The sequence below is a fragment of the Argiope bruennichi genome, chromosome X1 (genome assembly GCF_947563725.1).
Source record: "Argiope bruennichi chromosome X1, qqArgBrue1.1, whole genome shotgun sequence".
Taxonomy (NCBI): domain Eukaryota; kingdom Metazoa; phylum Arthropoda; class Arachnida; order Araneae; family Araneidae; genus Argiope; species Argiope bruennichi.
Window position 1 is genome coordinate 98,253,383 of NC_079162.1, and position 18,753 is coordinate 98,272,135.

The following is an 18,753-nucleotide window of genomic DNA, read 5'->3' on the forward strand; positions in this document are numbered from 1 at the left end:
TTGATGTCTGAAAATCTGCGAACTTAACATCTTCGACATCCATTGCATTCAGTTCTTAGTTTGGTCTATCAAAAATTATCCTCGAAATACGGTATATTATTGGCCTACCGCCCTATTGATTACTTTGCCGAATATATTCAAAATACTTTAACCGTTACTTGGGAACTGTTTACAATACATTAACTAAGCTGGATTTTAAATAATCATATTCGATAATGCGCAATTCTCTACAGCCGTCTTGAAATGGTGAACACTTTTGCCGACGAAACTCTCAATCTCTCGCCGACGGGGGGGGGCAAGAGACTGTCGACAGGGGGGCAATGCCCCCCTGTTACCGCCGCCTCTGAAAGATACACAAATTTTATTCGTGCAAACTTCGTCTTACATTTACAGAATGTTTCTAGATTATGCTTCAAAAAAAAAAAAAAAAAAAAAGCAGACGTGAGGTGGTCATACTGGAACATAGCTAGTGGGTAAGCTATGTAATAAGTTAGGCTGTAAGACTTTTACTTTCTTTGGCGTACGGTATTGGCAATGCACTTCTTTCCCTTGTCTATACCTTATTGCAGTTCTAGAATTTTTAATAGAAATGATCAAAAATTTGGAAATTAGACAACTCAATCTTCTCCTCCAAATGCATTTTTTTTGGTAAGTTACCCTTTTTATTGATAATGAATGTTATATTTAATGTAATTCTTAACTGTCATTAACTAAGAACAAATTGGAGACCTAGTTGCTTTTAATACTGCCCGCCGAACAAAAGCAGTTTATTTGTACAATTAAAATATTCATACATGAGTTGCGAAGAAACTATTATGTTATAATAGATAAAATAGTTAATAAGTTTATTAATCGTTGCAAGTTCAAGATCTTTGAGTATGTCATTGTTAAGTTTGATTTTAACACATAAGTTAGATTTTAAAATACAGTTAAATTTTCACAAAGATTACACTTATGGCCTTCAATATAGAGTTATCCAGCATATTCTGTTTATATCTGTTTTTAATGTAATTAACATTGGATCTTCTCTTCTCTGATGCCTTCAACAATTTGAGAGATGCTTAATGTGTCAAATATATCTTAAATATTATATGTTTCCTTCTGATTCCTTTTGAACTATACAAATTATTCTTAAAAAGATAAATTTCGAAATGTATTTTTCCTAGTTTTGAATTATTGCTTAAATGGATTTAAACAATTGGTTTGATTTGCTTTAGAAATTGTGCTCTCACATGCTTAAACTATTAATTTTCAAAAAACGTCCTGTAATATTTAATTTGTTACTGTTTTTTTACCCCTCTATTATGTAAAGCAGTTTCTAATTGTGCTATTTCTATTTATCTAAGATTTAAAAGATTATGAAGGAAAAAAATTATTTATCAAAAACCTTAATAGGAAATTAAGTTTGTTGTCTGTAATATATTTGAATGTCTTTTACAAGATAAGTTCAGAAAGTCTTTTTCTCTATTTTTATCTATTTTGTGAGTGTTGCAATGCTTGAACTGGAATTACAATTCTATAAAAGGTGTATTAATATGATTTTTATAAGTTTACACAGTAAAATTGTGCAAAGATTGACAGTGGAGAAAGCTTCAATATTTTAGAAGCAAATATGGCTTAGAAATTCATTTTCACATTAAGTATTTCATTATTATTTGTTTAACTATTTTATTATTAATTTGATTTATTATATTATTTATTCTTTAATATTATATATTTATATATATTTAACTTTAGATGATGAATAGACATTTTTAGGTGAAAATGGAAACTTAAAATATTTTCTCTCTGTAAAACAATGATATATATCAAAGTAAAAAAAAAAAAAAAAAACGTTAATACCTTAGAAATATATGTTTAGGTTAATTATGTGCGAGTTAATTCAATATTATTTAGTTAATATTTATTGTATAATAATTGTTATACTATCTAATATATAAAAATGAATTTTTGTTTGCTCATTTCTTATGCACTGCTGTACCATTCGACTGATTGCGATGAAACTTGGTCAAATTGCTTGCACCTGCGAGAAAGATATAGCATAATACAGTTATCATATCTAATATGTAAAAATGAATTTTAGTTTATTTGTTTCTTATGTGCTGCCATATTATTCAAATGATTTTGATGAAACTTGGTCAAGTTATTGCTTGCACCTGCTAAAAAGTTATATTTTAAAGTTGATAATTACCAAAAGATAAACAGTAAATGGCAAATGTTACATGTCATTTGGAGTTAATTGCACATATATATAACAAAAATAAAATCTTGTTTGATGCAAATTAATATGATTGATAAGAAATGAAAAATATTTAGTACAAGCACTAATTTTTTTCTTCTCATTAATGAATAGTTAGAATGTTGTCATTCAGCGAGCACAATATTTTGTCTACTGCAAACCACACATATTATTCAGAGTTTATCTTGCATATACCAAATAGAATTATTTTTATCAATGTGGTGGTAATATATAATGGAAATTTAACAGTGCAAACAGTAATTTTTCTATTTGTTCAGTGAATCAACGAATGATATTTCGTTTATACAAGCGTTAACATGCTGATTGCTTTGACCAAAAATATGGCCCCCAAAGGGTATCACTTAATAGATTTACCAGTACAGCATGTAGAAATAAGCCAATTGGAGCTTGAATGACAAGCGTGCGATGAAGCAGATCATTTACAAATTCACATGCTTCAGAATCTCGCGATCAACATGAATGAAGAACCGAAAGACAATATTTATGTTCTGCCTGATTATGGGTATTAGAATCAAACGACCAATAAACGATGATCATCAATAAGGCATAAGGTCAATCACTTCAACTGTGCGGATAAAACCTAGACAATCCATGTTTTTCACATGGCCAGTTGTATGTTGGATGCTTACGAGTCAGACAGCCAAGAAATTTATTTGCGTTTGCTGAAGACTGAAAAACAAATATTGTTTACCCTAAAGCAATTGAATAATAAAGTTTAAAAAAAAATAGAATAAGTATTATTTGTACTTCTCCTTTTTGTATTAATAAATCTCAATGAATGTATTCAATGTCGATAAGAAAATAAATATCATTCCTCATTAAACAAGACAGCTATTTTAAATTTCAAAAATAAATAAATAAAATATTTTCTAAAGTAGCAACACACTGGGTTCTATCTAGTTTTCTATATATTTATTATTTTGTAAATTTTTCATTAATCAAATATTTATTTTGCTGTTGTTGTTCTGAAAACAGACTTCTTATATCCTGGATTCTCTATTTGATATTTTAACAAATTTATTTTGAATATCAAATACGTTTTCCTAAGAGAAAGACAAAAATAGTTGACTTTTTGTAATGAAAATTCCACCAGCAGTAAAAGCATGCTGATATGACAGCATTATCTATCATAAATATTTTATTCTTGATGTTGTTTAAAGGCAAGAAAAGTGTGCAAGATTGCCACTGGAATTATAATCTTAACAGACCTAGGGGCTAAATCATTACTGATATATACGTTCATGGTGGTTTGCTATATAAGCTTTCTAAACTGATTTCTTTGAAGTAACTGGCCTCATATCTTTAGCTACTTTTTTTTTAGATCAAATTATCTGAAGTCTTTTATAAATAGTTTCTTCGAAGCTTGTGGAAAGTTATTACATGCATGATCCTTATTAGAAGATTTCAAACTTTTTTTAATAAAAGTTCCCATGCTTTTTAAGATTGCCACAAAATTCTCCTTTGACCATTAATCATTCTTAATATCTTTTAGCATTTCTTTATATCAAGGGTTTTTATTTAATATATGGTTGATCTTAATTTGTATAGTCTAATATTTCAAGAAACATTTAAGTACTTGTTACCATTTCTAAAAGGTATTGGAAAAGGTTCAAATCAGAATTCATTATTATACTCTGATTTCAAATGGAACTTTCAAGATGTTGGAGATGGTTAATAGTTTTGAATAATGTGGACAAATTAAAATCAGAAGTTTGCTGTAACTGCAAATGAAGATTATGCATTGAAGCCAAATAGTAAAATGCGATTAACAATAAAAAGGGCATTTTTTTCCAATGTAGCCAAAAGCATTAATTCACTGTATTAATAACATTGCTGTATTGCATTCCTTCCTAATTCAAATTTTGGCAGGTGAAACCTGCAAAGTTAAAAAAAAATTTGTTTTCTTAATTTTGGGAACTTGCTAAACTTGGTACGTTGCTAGCCAAGAACTTCACATTATTCATTAAATCTTTGCAGTTGAAGCAAATAGATTTATATGTTTGGTATTTAAATGTAAAAAAAAAAAAAAAAAAAAAAAGTTTGAAGCTTGAAATTTGAAATGTTCTACATTTGGAGATATTTTACACATACAAGTCTACGGAAATTGGATTTGTGAAAGATTTTATCTCTCTTTATGCATGTCAATTGACAACGTGAAAGTTTTTTAATTTATTGAATATTGTAATGCTAAAATAAGTTTCAACATTGCTAATAAATATGGGTAGTTAAAACCTTCATGCTGTCAAAAATTCATATGTTTCATCATATTCATCTGTTTACTCTCACTCCAAGATAATGAAAGCCACAAAGCATATTCTGGTTGCCGAAATGATTTTGGTTTATACTGAAATGTGATGTTGTATTAGGCTTTAAACATTGATATTCAGTATTATCAGAAATAAGAATCTATCATTAGAGAGAAAGTATTTTAATTTCATTATCTCTCTCTTCCCCCCCCCTTCTGCACGAAATGACACCAGTTGAAATTAGATCTTGGTAATTCCAAGAAAATGGTTACTTTAAAGTCCTTAATTATAATTCTTCATATTTTCTCTCTCCTGCTGTTAATCATTATTCCAATTTTTTCAGAATTTGCTTTTGATTTCTGGTTTCTTTTCTATTCTTATCATAGAACTTCCTGAAAGTGAATGTTTTTGAAATTATTTAATGATCTTATTTATCTCTATATGAATATGATTATATGTTATTTTTATTCAAATTTATAGTTATTCATAATAAATTAAAAAAAAAAGAATTGGAAAGTGTGATAGGAAATGTTGAATTTCCAAGAATCTAGAAAATGTCAAAGCAAATTGAAATATCTCAGAATAAATTGGACAAAAAAGCTAAAATGTTGGAAATATTGGACAAAAAAACTACAGTGCTACTTTGACAGCTTAACAGCAGGTAATGCTTTAGGATAAAAGGGGTTGAGAAGGAGAAAATGAGCATCAGTATCTAACATAGGCATTTATTTTGCTTTAGATTCAGATATGTTTAGTTTTGAGATTTTGTCTCCTAGTTTTCAAGAAATAAATGAGTGTTTTATTCATTATATCATTTGTTAAATACATTCTATCCTGCCTTCTCTAAAGGTATATTTTATTGTTATTAATTTGCTCATAATTTATTTTGCAAATTTTGACAATTTAAATGTTTTAGTTTCATTTTTAAGTTAAAAATTAAGTGGATCATGTCTTTATTTAAAGATGCTTTTAATAAAGACATGGTTATAATAATTTCCTTATCTCTTTTAAATAATTAATTTTAATACCATATCAAATTTTTTTGTTGAGAAGGAGAGAAGAAATAAAATTCAATCTTCTGACATTTATGTTTAGCAATTTCTAAACTGAGGAATTTAAAAATTCATGCAAATCTAATTTGATTAATAAGAAAAAGGACTTTTTAATTGAAGGTTGTTATGAGGTGGGAAGTTAACAGTTATCTTTTTAGGAGGTGCCAGCAGAAGATAAGGAAACCTCCAGAGTTTTCTGTGACAGATGTGAACATTGTGTAGGAGATATAATAATTATATTTATTAAAGAGTTTGGGGATAACTAAAGAGAGAGATAAGCAAATGATGCTTGTACAAAATAATGATTAAGGCTAATATCGAAGTTATGACCCTGTATTTCTCCATAAAATATGATTCATAATTCAAATTTAAGTTACCTTTATTGAAAAATTACCTATGTTATATGTTAGTGAAGAAAAGTTTTGATTACACTAAAAAAATAGGTGTTGTGTATAAATCCTTTGTTGAAATGTTGTAGAAGGAACAAAGTGTTTTGCTTACAAGTTCCAGATGATTACTCAATTGATTTAATTTAGGGGAAAAAACAATGGATTCTTTTATTCTATATTGCTTTATTCAAAAGTATTTCAAAGAACAATGCCTTTGCAGCATGTTTGTATGAATGTTTTTTTTTTTTTATTTATTTTTTCCTTTTCTTTTCTGTTTAGAACATCTCTGATTTCATAATTTCTTTCTCTTTCATTATCAAAAATTAATTTTGAATGATCAACTTTTTTGTTTAGTGAAAAAAGAATTGACAATTTCATATAACCTTAGAGCATTCATTAATTAATATAAATATTTTTTTCCTGTAAAATAGGGAATAATTATTTATATAAACTATTTGATTCATTATTCCGTTTAATTCTTAGGAATGTCATATTGCACTTTAGTTTGCAATAAAAGCATGAAACCTAGATATTTAATAATATTAGTAGTATGTTTTTGTGTGAATGAGAGGAAATGTTGAATTCAATAACTGCATGGATGAGTTTTATTATTGTGGAATTTATACCAAGAATGAACTCTCCATCAAATAATATAATGTTTCAAGATTTGGTTTTCCTAGATATAAAGGTATTAGTAATGCTCTGGATTGCTAAAACATTTTTTTTTATCAATTTTAAGAATTTTTTTTTCATATCAGATTAAAAATATTTGACAGAATCATATTTTTTACATACTTCATAAAATGTCACTTAATAAAATTGTTAAGCTTGTATTTTCTGCTTTAATATCTGTATTGTATATTTTGATTCACATACCTTTGTGTAATGGATAATGAAAATGTACAGCTGTTTAAAAGATGCATATATAGCAATGAGATGGACCTGTCTCCTATCTTAATAATAGCATTAATTCTCCTTCCAAAGGAACTGGTTCAGAATTTGGTCTAAGATTTGTGGACTGGATCAGAATACTTTGGTTTTTAGGTGGGAAAATAATCTTGCAATTGTATTTAGTAATGGGTTTATTATATTTTATTTCAATTTTTATCTCTTTGAAAATTGTTTTTTTATTTCCTCAAGCAAATAAAGCAATAAATAAAGTTACCTTATAAAAAGATAAGTAAAGAAGATTAATTCTTTAATCTTAAAATATTGTGCTAATACGTAATGTTTGCAGTTTTATTTTAGTCACACTTCTATGGAAAATCTGTTATTGGCTTTTGCTTGTACAAGGAAATTTTTATGATTGTACAGTGGATGCCGCTTAATGTGATCATGGCTAATAGTATCATTTGCATTATAATATCAAAATCCTCTGGTCCTGGGCCAACTTATTCATGTGCACACACACACAATTTTTTTTTGTATGACCATTGCTTAATATTATCAGTTTTGAAATAATTAGCTTCCCTTGTTTTCAGCTAGCATAAACTATTCATCAGGGTTGTCGCACCATTGGGAGAACCAGGAAAACACAGAAAATTTAAAAATCGACAGAAAAAACAGGGAAATTTGAAATGTTTTATAAAACTTGGGAAAATACAGGGAATTGTTCTCTCCCCAGCCCCACCATCTAGAAAATGCCAATCTCTAAAAATTGCAAGAATAACAGTTTCACAGTTCCTAGTAACAGTTTCTGGAATGATACAACACCATTCGCGATTGTGTAATGCAGTACCTCACCCCTTGTCTACTCTCACCTCACCCCTCTCCTGAAAATCCATTTTTAATAAGAATATATATTTGGAAAAATCTATAGATAACCATGAGTTTAGTGCTTTTTTTCTTTTCTTTTGCTGTGATAAAGTTATAGTTGATTGCATATTATCCAGTTATTGTTATCAATAGGTTGATCACGTTAAACATAATCTGTGTATGTAGCATTCCCCAACTTTTATACTTTTCTAAGAATCATTAGAGTAGTGGTGAAAACATATGAAAAATTTTAAACCCCTTAGATTAATTACATTTGAAACTGATTGGAAGTGAACTAGAAAAAAATTATCACAGGAAAATGTTAAAAGTGGGTAAAACTTATTTATGACATCCTAATTTGTAGTGTTCCTGTTTAAAATTTTCATACTATGTTTGCTTCTGTAACTATGTTTTTTCGTTATCTAACTGAAAACTTCTATTTATCTTTACTTTTCCAGGCATTTTATGAAATTCGGCTTAGACAGTTCACTTTACTGGTATGATGATATGTATGCAATTATGAAAACAATTCATAATCAAAGACAAAACTTATTACAGGCAAAGGTAAAGTTTACTTAAAATTTTATATTTGAATTAATTATTTTCTAACTTAACATATTTACATTTTGAAGTACATTGTTGAAATATTAGTAATAATGTTTTTGTAACTCAGGCTGTTCAATCCTTTGGAAGTTGCATGGAGGGAATATTATTTTAGCAGCACCAAAACTAAAATTTCAATTTTTCATTTTTTAAAGTAAAAGATATTAATATAAATGTAATATATATTTTATTTCTTGTTTCACGAGTCAAAATCTGTGTTTATATGCTTTGTAATTTCTTGCCAAGAGTGAATTCAAGCAGTGATCTGAATTTCATTAGTGATAGAACTACTTGGGATTCTGTGCCGAGTACCACAGTTTGTGTAATTTTAGTAATTTCAAACAAATTGTAAATGAGACAAATATTAACAGTTTTTCTCCTAATTCCCTATCAAAAATTTTGAAAAATTTCAAAAGAAAACAATTCTAAAAATCATTTATCTCTTTCTCTCCCTTTTTATTATGAAGGTTATTTGGGATTCCAAAAATAGAGCTTTAGAATGCCAGAAATTTAGATATAAATATGAATAAACTAAATTTATCATTATATCAACAAAACATACTTTTTAAGTATTTGTTTCTATCAAACTTGTTGAAGATAGATCTTTCCTTTCTGGTTTCATTATATTAAAATTTAGTAAAATTTTTAAAATTATGTTAACACACTTATTTTTTTAAAATATTTTCTTTAAAAATGAATTTGTATTTTTTCATTTATTTCTTTTTATGAAAAATTTGTGGTGCCATCAATTTAAATAATGTAAGCATTCATCTTTTTTTCGTTGAAAATTTAAGTAATTTGTTTCATGGTGACTTGCAAACATCAGAATTAAATTTAAAATTTTCAGCTTCAGAATTAAAGTACTTTAAATCTGTATGTAGATATTTTGTTATTTTGATGAAATACTTGGAATAAAATTTCTACTCTATCTTGTCTTGAGTTATGCACTTATTAAATGATGTGAAATGATTAATAAATTTTATTATGTAATATTTCCATGTGTATTTAAATGTAATTTTGAGCACAGAAAGAAATTTATTTTCTTTCTTTGCAGTATTTTAATTATTTTTTCCGAATTTTACTTCAAAGATTTTGGTACATTCTTATTATTTGCATCGTTGATTAATCTGTAAATAATTGCTTAGCTTTAAATAAATCTTAGCTGAAAGTAAAATGTTCTAAATTGCTAGCATTGGAGGAAATTTATACTTTCCATCCCTGCCATGTCGGATATGTTTTGCTCCATACATAAAAATCGGATACAAAATTTTTCATAATTTATATGCTTCTGTATCTGTGTCAACATTTTAAGAAAAGATTAACTAGTAATTTGCTAATTTTAAGAAATGCTGTAAAAGATCCCAGATTTATTATTTATTGTAATTTAGATTATATTTAATTTTATAAAACTTGACAAAATCGTTTGGTTATTATCGTTTTTCATTTTTATGTTTTTGTCAAAATCAAAAATTTCATTTGGCAACAGAAAACGGGTTTCTGCAGTGTTCGAGAAATAAGTCTTAAAATTAGAAAATATATATATGCATTGAGAATTAATTTCAAAAAATGTACAATTCAACTTTAAACATTTTTCAATAAAAACGAGGCATTATTATAAAACTGAAAACATGCTATGCTTAAAAAAATATTTGTATATTTATGTGTCCATGATGTTAACAGGTGTTTAATTTTTTGAATAAGGTGTTTAAAAGGGCTTAATTCTCACAGTAATTTCTCACTAGGTACCTTGTTGTATGTCATATAGCTAGCTGTTTTGCAATTTTTTATTATAATAATAAAGTTTTAAAAATATTTTAAAAGTGAATAAATATATGCTCATGATTTTTATTTTATTTTCTTATTAGGAGGGTTTTACTTCTGAAAGGATTTCTAATCCTCAAGTAGCAGAGCTTATGATTGATTTAGATAGTGTAAGTATATAGATTAATTATTTTTATATATTGTAGATATATGAAATATGAACGAAATAACATGATTGTTTTTTCTTTACGAAATATGATTTAAAATAAATTGGTCGTATTTTCCAATTATTTTTTAGTTATTTCTCTGATTTTAATCATGGAATACATTTATATAATATGATTAATAGTGATTTTTGCATAAAATGGATTAAGAGGCTAATTTATTTCTCAGTCAGAAATAGCCTAGTTAAAATTATTACCTAGATCATGCAAAAGAACTGAAATATTGCTATTGATTGTTTTCAAGTCATCTGTCTTAAGCCTTTGACTAATATGCTATTTATAATCCTTAAATACTGAATTTTTTACCATGTTAGTTTAATAATGTATGTGTTCACTATTGCCAAATTTGAATTTAATCTTTGCTAATGTATGTATTCAACTTTATTTGTGATATAATTAAATCCCCAATTTCTGTGTCCTTAAGACTAATTCAATGATATCTTATTATGATGTGTATTTCGAAATGACTGTAAATTAATGGTTAAATTAATTCTTCTAATTAATCAATGGGTTATTTCTTCTTCATGTCATAATTTCTATTAGCACTGAATGCATCTTGTGAAGAATTCATATCAACATCTAAGAAATATTAACAAATATTGTATGAATACTGGCTGAAAATTTGATTTTCTTTTTGAAATTTTAATTTATATTAATTTATATTAATTATTACACATACTATCATTATATGGTATTAAGAAATTGCTACTACATAATCTCAAAAGTTGCCCCAATTCCAGAAAGATTGAAGGTTTCTTTCATTGTCAGAATTCTTTTACTTAAAAAAATATGAAAATTAAATACATATACATTTGAATTATTTTGTAATATGAATTCTAATTTTTTAAACACATCTTAATACTGTTTGAAAATTGAATGAATTTCTGATTTTCAGAAACTAATATCAAAAATGCAATTGTAGATTTTTTTGCAACTACAAAAATAAGTGTTTATTATTAAGATGTGCCATGAGTTTCTTTCCTATTTCTAATAGGAAATGAATACACAATATTGACTGTTTAAGATATTATTTATTTTGTTATATAAGAATCCTTTTGCTCTATTACCTTCTTCCATCTCTGAGGAAGCCTCATTATGCCTTGTCTTCTTTCCAAAATTTTACTGATCTGATGAGTTTCCTTTAAAAAACAATATATAAGAAAAACAATAGTTTTTAATTTTATATTTTACTTCCCAGTGAATTCTTTTACTGATTCAGTTATGAAAAATAATTTTAAAATCTGCTCCATGGAAGTAACCTTTAACTGTTTATGTATCACGGAAGCATTGGTGACAGTATTCAAATTTCTGTATATCGAATTTGTTTCAGAGATTGTTAATTTTCAATAGTAAATTAAAATTTCTATGTATTGAACAAAATATTCGGTGAACAATTTTTACTTACCTAGTGTAATCAAAATCCATCCATAGATTTTGTTTGAAAAAAAAAAAAAAAAGAAAGAAAGAGAGAAAAAAAAAAAAGGAATGTAAAATTAATGAGTAAAATTTTTATTGAAAGTTTTGTTTTCAATGATTCTTACTCTAATAGAAATTTATGGAGATAAGAAGGCTGTTTATCAATATATAATAAACCCATGCCTGTCGTTCTAATTATTTTTTCCGTTTCAACTTGGAGAGATATTTTTACTTTAAATTTAGTTTAGCTTTATATTTCTTATAACAAAACTCTTCTTCCTCTAAAGGCTGAATAGTTGGTAGTTTTCTATAACCTTTGAATAAGCATACACTAAACAGTTGCCACTCAAACAAAATTTAAATTATTAGGTAATGGATATAATAACGTGATCTTCATTCAGTGTACAATATCCAGAACACATTATATATAGTATGTTGTTTACACTTTCATTTCACAGAGGGGAATGTCGGTTTGAGCTTGGGAAAGAAATCATTTTTTTTTTAAAATTTTGACGCATTTGTATTTATCTCTAACATTGTTTGCATAATTCTGATGAGTTAAAAACACAATCTGAATGGCTGAAATATAGCATGTGATGCTTCTATAGAAATGAAACATGTACTGCAAAATTTGATTTTTATCAATACTGTAGACTTGGTTATTGTGTTTAGTTAATAAATTGTGTAAAAAATGAGAAATAAACGGCTTTTAAGAAGTCCTTTTAAAATTGCTTCTTCTACTTCCATACTTGCTTGGTCTTTGAAACTAGCTTAGACATGTGAAGTTTGGATTTCACATTAATGCTAATTATCCCAATAATTACTTGTACTTTGATATGTTCAAGGACAGATATTTTGATATATTAAGTAAGTATACAAAATGTAAACAATTTTTTGTAGCCATTAAATTAATACAATATATAAAAATTTCATTTTTTGAAGAAGTGTTTTTTACCTGTTATTTGGACACAAATTGGATGGGACTTTTAATAAATCTCTGTAATTGCCTTTCAAAAATATCTTGTATGAGAAGACTCATGTTGTACTATTTAAAAATTGAATCCCCAAAAATTTTTTAGTGCATTTGAAATGTTATTTATTTATTATAGGGTCTTCAGGTGTTTGAAATAACTGCTACTGTTCCGGATGAAGAATCTGAAGTTTCAGAACATTCGCCTACAGTTTCCGGTGGTAATGATCATGAAATCGAACGATTTCTTCTAAAATTGCTATTAATATTTAAAATGCAGAAGCCTATTGCTAACAGTGGTAAAATTTTAAATTTAATTAAATTTGTTCCAAGTATTCTTTTCTTTTCTATTCTTTTCAATATTTCTATATTCTTTTCAATAATATGATTATGGTATACATATTGATTGACTGTTTATACAAAATATATTCTCTAATCATGGCCCAATAACTAATTTTTAAAGCCATGTTTATTAGAGGTAGACTGATACTAGAAATATATGTCTAATAGAGATAGAGGTAGTTTTCCAATTTGAAGAATTTTTAAATGACCTAAAAGATTATATTTTATGTTGTTTCAGTCAATAAATGTAGAACTTCAAATATTAAGGTCTTAAGTTTTATATTGTTTCCTAATCCTATTAATTTTTTTTCTGCAAAAAGTTCTCGACTCACTGATGTTTAAATAAAAGAAGGCGGGGGGGGATCATCGTTTTGAGATTAAAACTGTTTGGCTATAAAGTTTTGAATATCACAATTTAAAAATATTTAATAGTTAATTGACGAGATCAATTGTGGGCCGAGGTGGCCTGATGGTAAGGTCTGGGCTTCGGAACCGGAGGGTTTCAGGTTCGAGACCCGATGCCACCGATGAACCATCGTGCAAGCGGATCTGATGCACGTTAAATCCGTCAGGGCTAAACGTCTTTCCGCTGGTTTGGTGTGGTAGTTTGGAGATGGGCTGCCAGCACAGGTGTCGTGCTCGACATCTGACCGCGGTTTCAAAATACGAGGTCCGTCTCGAAATAGCCTTAATGTTGCTTTAAAACAGGACGTTAATATACCTAAAATAAACTAAATTGGGGAGATCAGTCTTGCAATCAGTGGGCTTGCTCTAGGCAATAATCGCCTGAATTAAAATAATGAGCATGATAATTCAATTATTTTTTTCAAGAAGAGAAAAACTTATTTTGTTCGATATGTTAATATATCAAAAAATTTTACTAAATATGACTAACAAGGTTAAGAGATTGTTTTCAAATATATACTTTATATTTTTTTCCAGAATTCTTTTATTAATTTTAAGCAGTTTGAATCATAATTTTTTAGACCATTTAAAGTATTTTTTTTTAATGTGAGTACAGTGGAGGCTACTTAATGTGATCATGGTTAATGTTATTACTTTCTTTATGTTATTAAAGTCCTCTGGTCCAACATACGTCCTGACATATACATTGAAGTATTTTTTTAGTATGATCACTACAACGTTTAATGTTACCAATTTTCAAGTGGATAATTAAGTAATCCTTCATTTTTAACCAATGTTAATAACTGACGTTTGTGGAACTTTTTGCTATCCATGTAAGGAAACATCTAGGAATCATCTTTCCATGTGTTAATTGAGTTTGATTTTTTTGTTTTTGTTTTTTTTGTCTGGATTAGACAGTCTAGATTGCTTTAAACGGACAAATCTCAGGTCTAGCTCAAAATTTGTCCTGCCATAAGCCACTGTTAAGTATGATTGAATTTTGAAAGTAAAATTGAATGAAAAGAACTACTGATTTAAGTTTAAAATGTCAAATGCAAAATTGAAATTCTTATTAATTATTAATTAGTCTAGCTAATCTGAATCAAAGCAAGCAATACTGTGGTGCAGTTGAAAATTTCACAATCTTCTCAATGTAGAATTTTGAAAATTGCTAGAGTTTTGTGTGTGGTAGTGTGTTTGAAAGGAGACCAAGCAATAAATGATAACTTTGAAGATGACAATTGTTTTGAAGAAACCTCTCCAATAAACACTGAAGTGATCAAGCAGTTGATACTTTGAAACTGGCATTCTGTATCAATTAAATAATACTATTCGTGATTGTGTAATGCTGAATTTCTCCCCGTTTTCTACTCTCCCTTTTTTTTCTGTATAGATCAGTCCATTTTCGATTTGCGAGACAGTTGTTCTTTTTCCATGAAATTCCCGAATAGCAGCTAATGATCATGTGCGAGACTTATGTAACTGCATGAAAGAATAGAATGCATTTTTCTGGTCAGAACATTCAATCTGCGGATGCAGCGCGGTGGTGTTTAGTCTATAATACTTGAGTTTATTGAATGGTTTGTTTATTGCTTGAAAAACTGTCAGCTTATTCAGAGTAGATTAGAAAATTTTTTAAAACAATGAGCTGCTCAAAATCCATAATTAATACAAATTGAACAGGTAAAAATAATCAATCCTGATTTTACTGAATTGATTCGAGGACTTCCGCAAAATTCATTTGTTGCGCATTGCTCACTTTGTAAGAAGATAATAAGCTTAAGTAATATAGGAAGACAGACATTTACTAGTCATGCCAAAAAACGAAAACATACAAGACTGCCTGTCAGTTCAAAAGTGTCATCATTGAGGCTGAACTTAATATTTAAAAGGAACTCATCCTTTAATGCATTCAATGATATATCGGAAAGTTTTTCACATACGTTCACTGAAAGTGAAATAGTTTAAAATGTATATTTGGCCATACAAAAATATCATACCTTATTTGTTAAAGATTAGTTCCATTAAATTGATGGCTGCAGAAGTTACAGAAATTTATGCCCAATACACCAATTACAAAAATAAATAAATAAAAAAAAGTAACCTTGCTTTGTAATGCTTTTTTATTAATCATTAAATGGTTTGTATAAATCAAAACATTTTTGTGTTTTATTTCACCTGAGATAAAGAAAAATTTTTGTTTGTATGTAAATATAAACCTTCTTTTAATATGTTATTATTTGAATAGTGTTAAATTGTTGCTTCTTTTCCTTCTCTCCTTAAAACCTTATTGCATTATAACTAGAACATAAGGGCTATTCGCGCTTTTCCTAGTATCTAGAATATACGTACATGGAAGAAACAGGGAAAACTCAGAAATTTTGAGTGGCAATCCTGTAAATGATATATTACCATCAGAACACTTTTTTCGGAACTCTAATACTCTGGAAAGTATCTGAAATATCTGTTTCAAAATTGTATCTTTACAAACATGAAGCAAAGTAAGTTAAATGAAATAACACTGAGCATAAAAACAGAGATAGGAAATACAGGAAGGGCAAGAAGAAATAAAACAGTAGTGTCCAAAATAATAACCGAAATCGGAGTTTCTTTTCAATTTCATATCATTAATGTAGGAATTGCTAAATGAGAAAATACTTTTTTTTTGGTCAAAGATAAGTGCATTAAACAGAAACGATTTTAGATTTTGAGTTTGTAATTATATCTGGAATTATTGTAATGCTATTTTAATCAATATAAACTTATAATAAGTTGGTACGCAATAAAATTTTTTATATTTTAATAGTAGATATTTTTTAAAAATGTTAATAAAACAATAGTTTTTAAAGAATTTTTTTCTCAAAGCATTCCACAAACCATTTGATATTCTTCCGTTATTTGAATCAATCTATTCAGTTTATGACATTTTTTTTTTTCTTCTATAGCAATTCCGAAAAAAGTTAGAAGAACTGTAGAAAGTAAAAGAAGAATTTGAAGAGCATGAGAAAACATTAGAAGGATACAATAGGTTTGTTATTTTATTAAAATATAAATATTTATATTGAGTGTCAGTGAGTAAATTATTTTAGAAATTCGATAACAGCTTTTTTGTTGTACATTTTATTTTTTTAATATTTTCAGTAAAATGAGTATACAATTTATTTCTTACATTTTCCCTCCATATCCATAATTACACTTATTGTTTTTAGAGTGGGAGTAAACAAAATATCATAAAACAGTGAAACAAGAGCTTTTTATCCTTAAATGTTTTGTACCTAGATATATACTTCTAGTTTCAAAATTTCATTCAATAAGGCAATCAAATCTAGAAAAAGAATTTGGCTGAGAGAAATAGATTAAGAATGAAAAAGATTACCTTTTTATGTAACCCATAGTTTAAAAGTGGGAATTAGTTAAAATTCTCTGCTTGTACTGAAACTTTAAAGTGTCAGATTTCAAGCTTCCGACTACAAAATTTTCAGCCATACAAAAAGGCAAATTTATCGACTTCGACCATTTATTCATATCACATACTGGTATTTGATCAAAACTCTTGTTATACAGTTTAGGAATAACACGCATATAAAAAATTATAACAATAGTATAAATTCTTATTAAAACTAAAAATGATCAAATAATATATTAATCAATATCAAATAATGTATTATTAATTAACATTTATAAAAATTGTAAAAGTACAACAACCACTTTCAGGGTGCTGCGACTTAGTGTACTGAAAAATGAACAATATTGCAAAATATTTTTCGCAAATAACAAAATTTTTACCCTTTGAATAGCCAACATTTTTAATTGTTATTATCTGAATTTTATGTAATCACGAAATTTCTCTATTTTAATATCTAATGAAAAAAAAATGAATATGCATTACAATCCGGTTCATCTATTTTCTGAATTTCTCAATACTGTGACTTCACTTTTTTTATTCGCCTTGTAAATTATTAAGATATTAAACAGAATCCTTCTTTAAATTTCAAAAACGGAAGAAAATGCCTCTATTATATATTTGATGAAACAATGAAAATGGTTTGAATTTCAGGGCAACAATACAATCTGTAGTTGGAAATCGGGTAAAAAATATATTTTTAAAAAATATCCAAAATTCAACAAAAATTTGCATGCTTGTTAAATTCGTATCATTAAAAGGGCAATTTTCGAAAAAAAAATGAAAAATTTATTTCTAGGCTATAATATTTTCGTGAATTATCGCTGGAAAACTCCAGGATTCATCTTAATTTTTAATTAAGTAAAATTCTAATTAAAATTTAAAAAAAGAAACGCACCAAGTTGTATTTTCACGCTTTCCATGTTATATATGTGCCAAATTTCATAGCTACAAGTCAAACAATCAAGCTAAAAGTCAACATTTTTATTAATAGAGATAGTGATATTATTTGGTATTGTAACGAAGTTTTTTTTAAAAAAATTGGAAGTAAAAAAACTGATTGAATTTTACTTGATAGTTTTTACTGGGAAAATACGCATGTGTGTTTTTTTATTTCCTTATAGTTATTATATTTTTGCAATATGTATTTTTATAGTTTTATTATCAAAACTGTCTTTTCTATATCTTAATAGAAATTCAGATTCTGCTCAACCCATTGAACCAGAAACCGGAACTATGTGATGAGGAAGGAGAAGCTGAAAATGCGTTCTTTGATCGTTTTCCTGTAACAGGATATGATCTCCCAAACCAATGTAAAACTAGGAATGGTAATGTAGAGGTGGATTGATTATAAAGATAATCCATCTTTTCATTTCCATTTCGAAGTTTTACATACATCATCAGGAGCTAGAGTCATTAGCTAGTTTTTCAACTCTAATTGATGAATTTCAAATATTTATTGTGTGGAAATTGTATTTAACTTTGTGTTATAAAGTAGTTAATTTTGTATTTTTACCAAATCTGTGGTTGTGGGTGTCATGTGAATTTTTCACATCTGGTTACCATCAATGGCTATTTAAGTGTATATTTCACCTGAGTAAAATGTGATTTTCTTGGCTGTAGTTATTCATGGGCATTGTAATTGTGAATTTCATTTGAGGCATGATATTTGTTTTCTAATGGTATTTTCCTTTAAAAAGAGATAAAATTTTGTCTCGATAGCATGCCCCTAAGACTGGTGCCTAAGGTATTTATATCCCTTGTCGATATGCTTCTGAATTGTGAGATTTGGCAGAATTTTTTCAGAGTTGTCTGAGGGTTTTTTTTTTTTCCCGTTTTGTTTAAATAATGGCTGTTGAATTTCAATTTTCTAATTTTAAGCTTACTTTTTTATTATGATCTATCTATGCACCAGATTGTAGTTCAT

At 27.5% G+C, this 18,753-nt stretch overlaps 1 protein-coding gene across 1 annotated transcript; it reads left to right on the forward strand.

Moving 5' to 3' along the window:
- The first annotated feature begins 554 nt into the window (after positions 1-554).
- On the forward strand, positions 555-18,174 carry LOC129959330 (uncharacterized). The gene is made up of 5 exons (XM_056072148.1): positions 555-648; positions 8,161-8,266; positions 10,171-10,236; positions 12,816-12,975; positions 18,020-18,174. The coding sequence occupies exons 1-5, from the start codon at positions 590-592 to the stop codon at positions 18,172-18,174; spliced, it is 546 nt and encodes a 181-aa protein (XP_055928123.1). The 5' UTR covers positions 555-589.
- Positions 18,175-18,753: the final 579 nt, after the last annotated feature.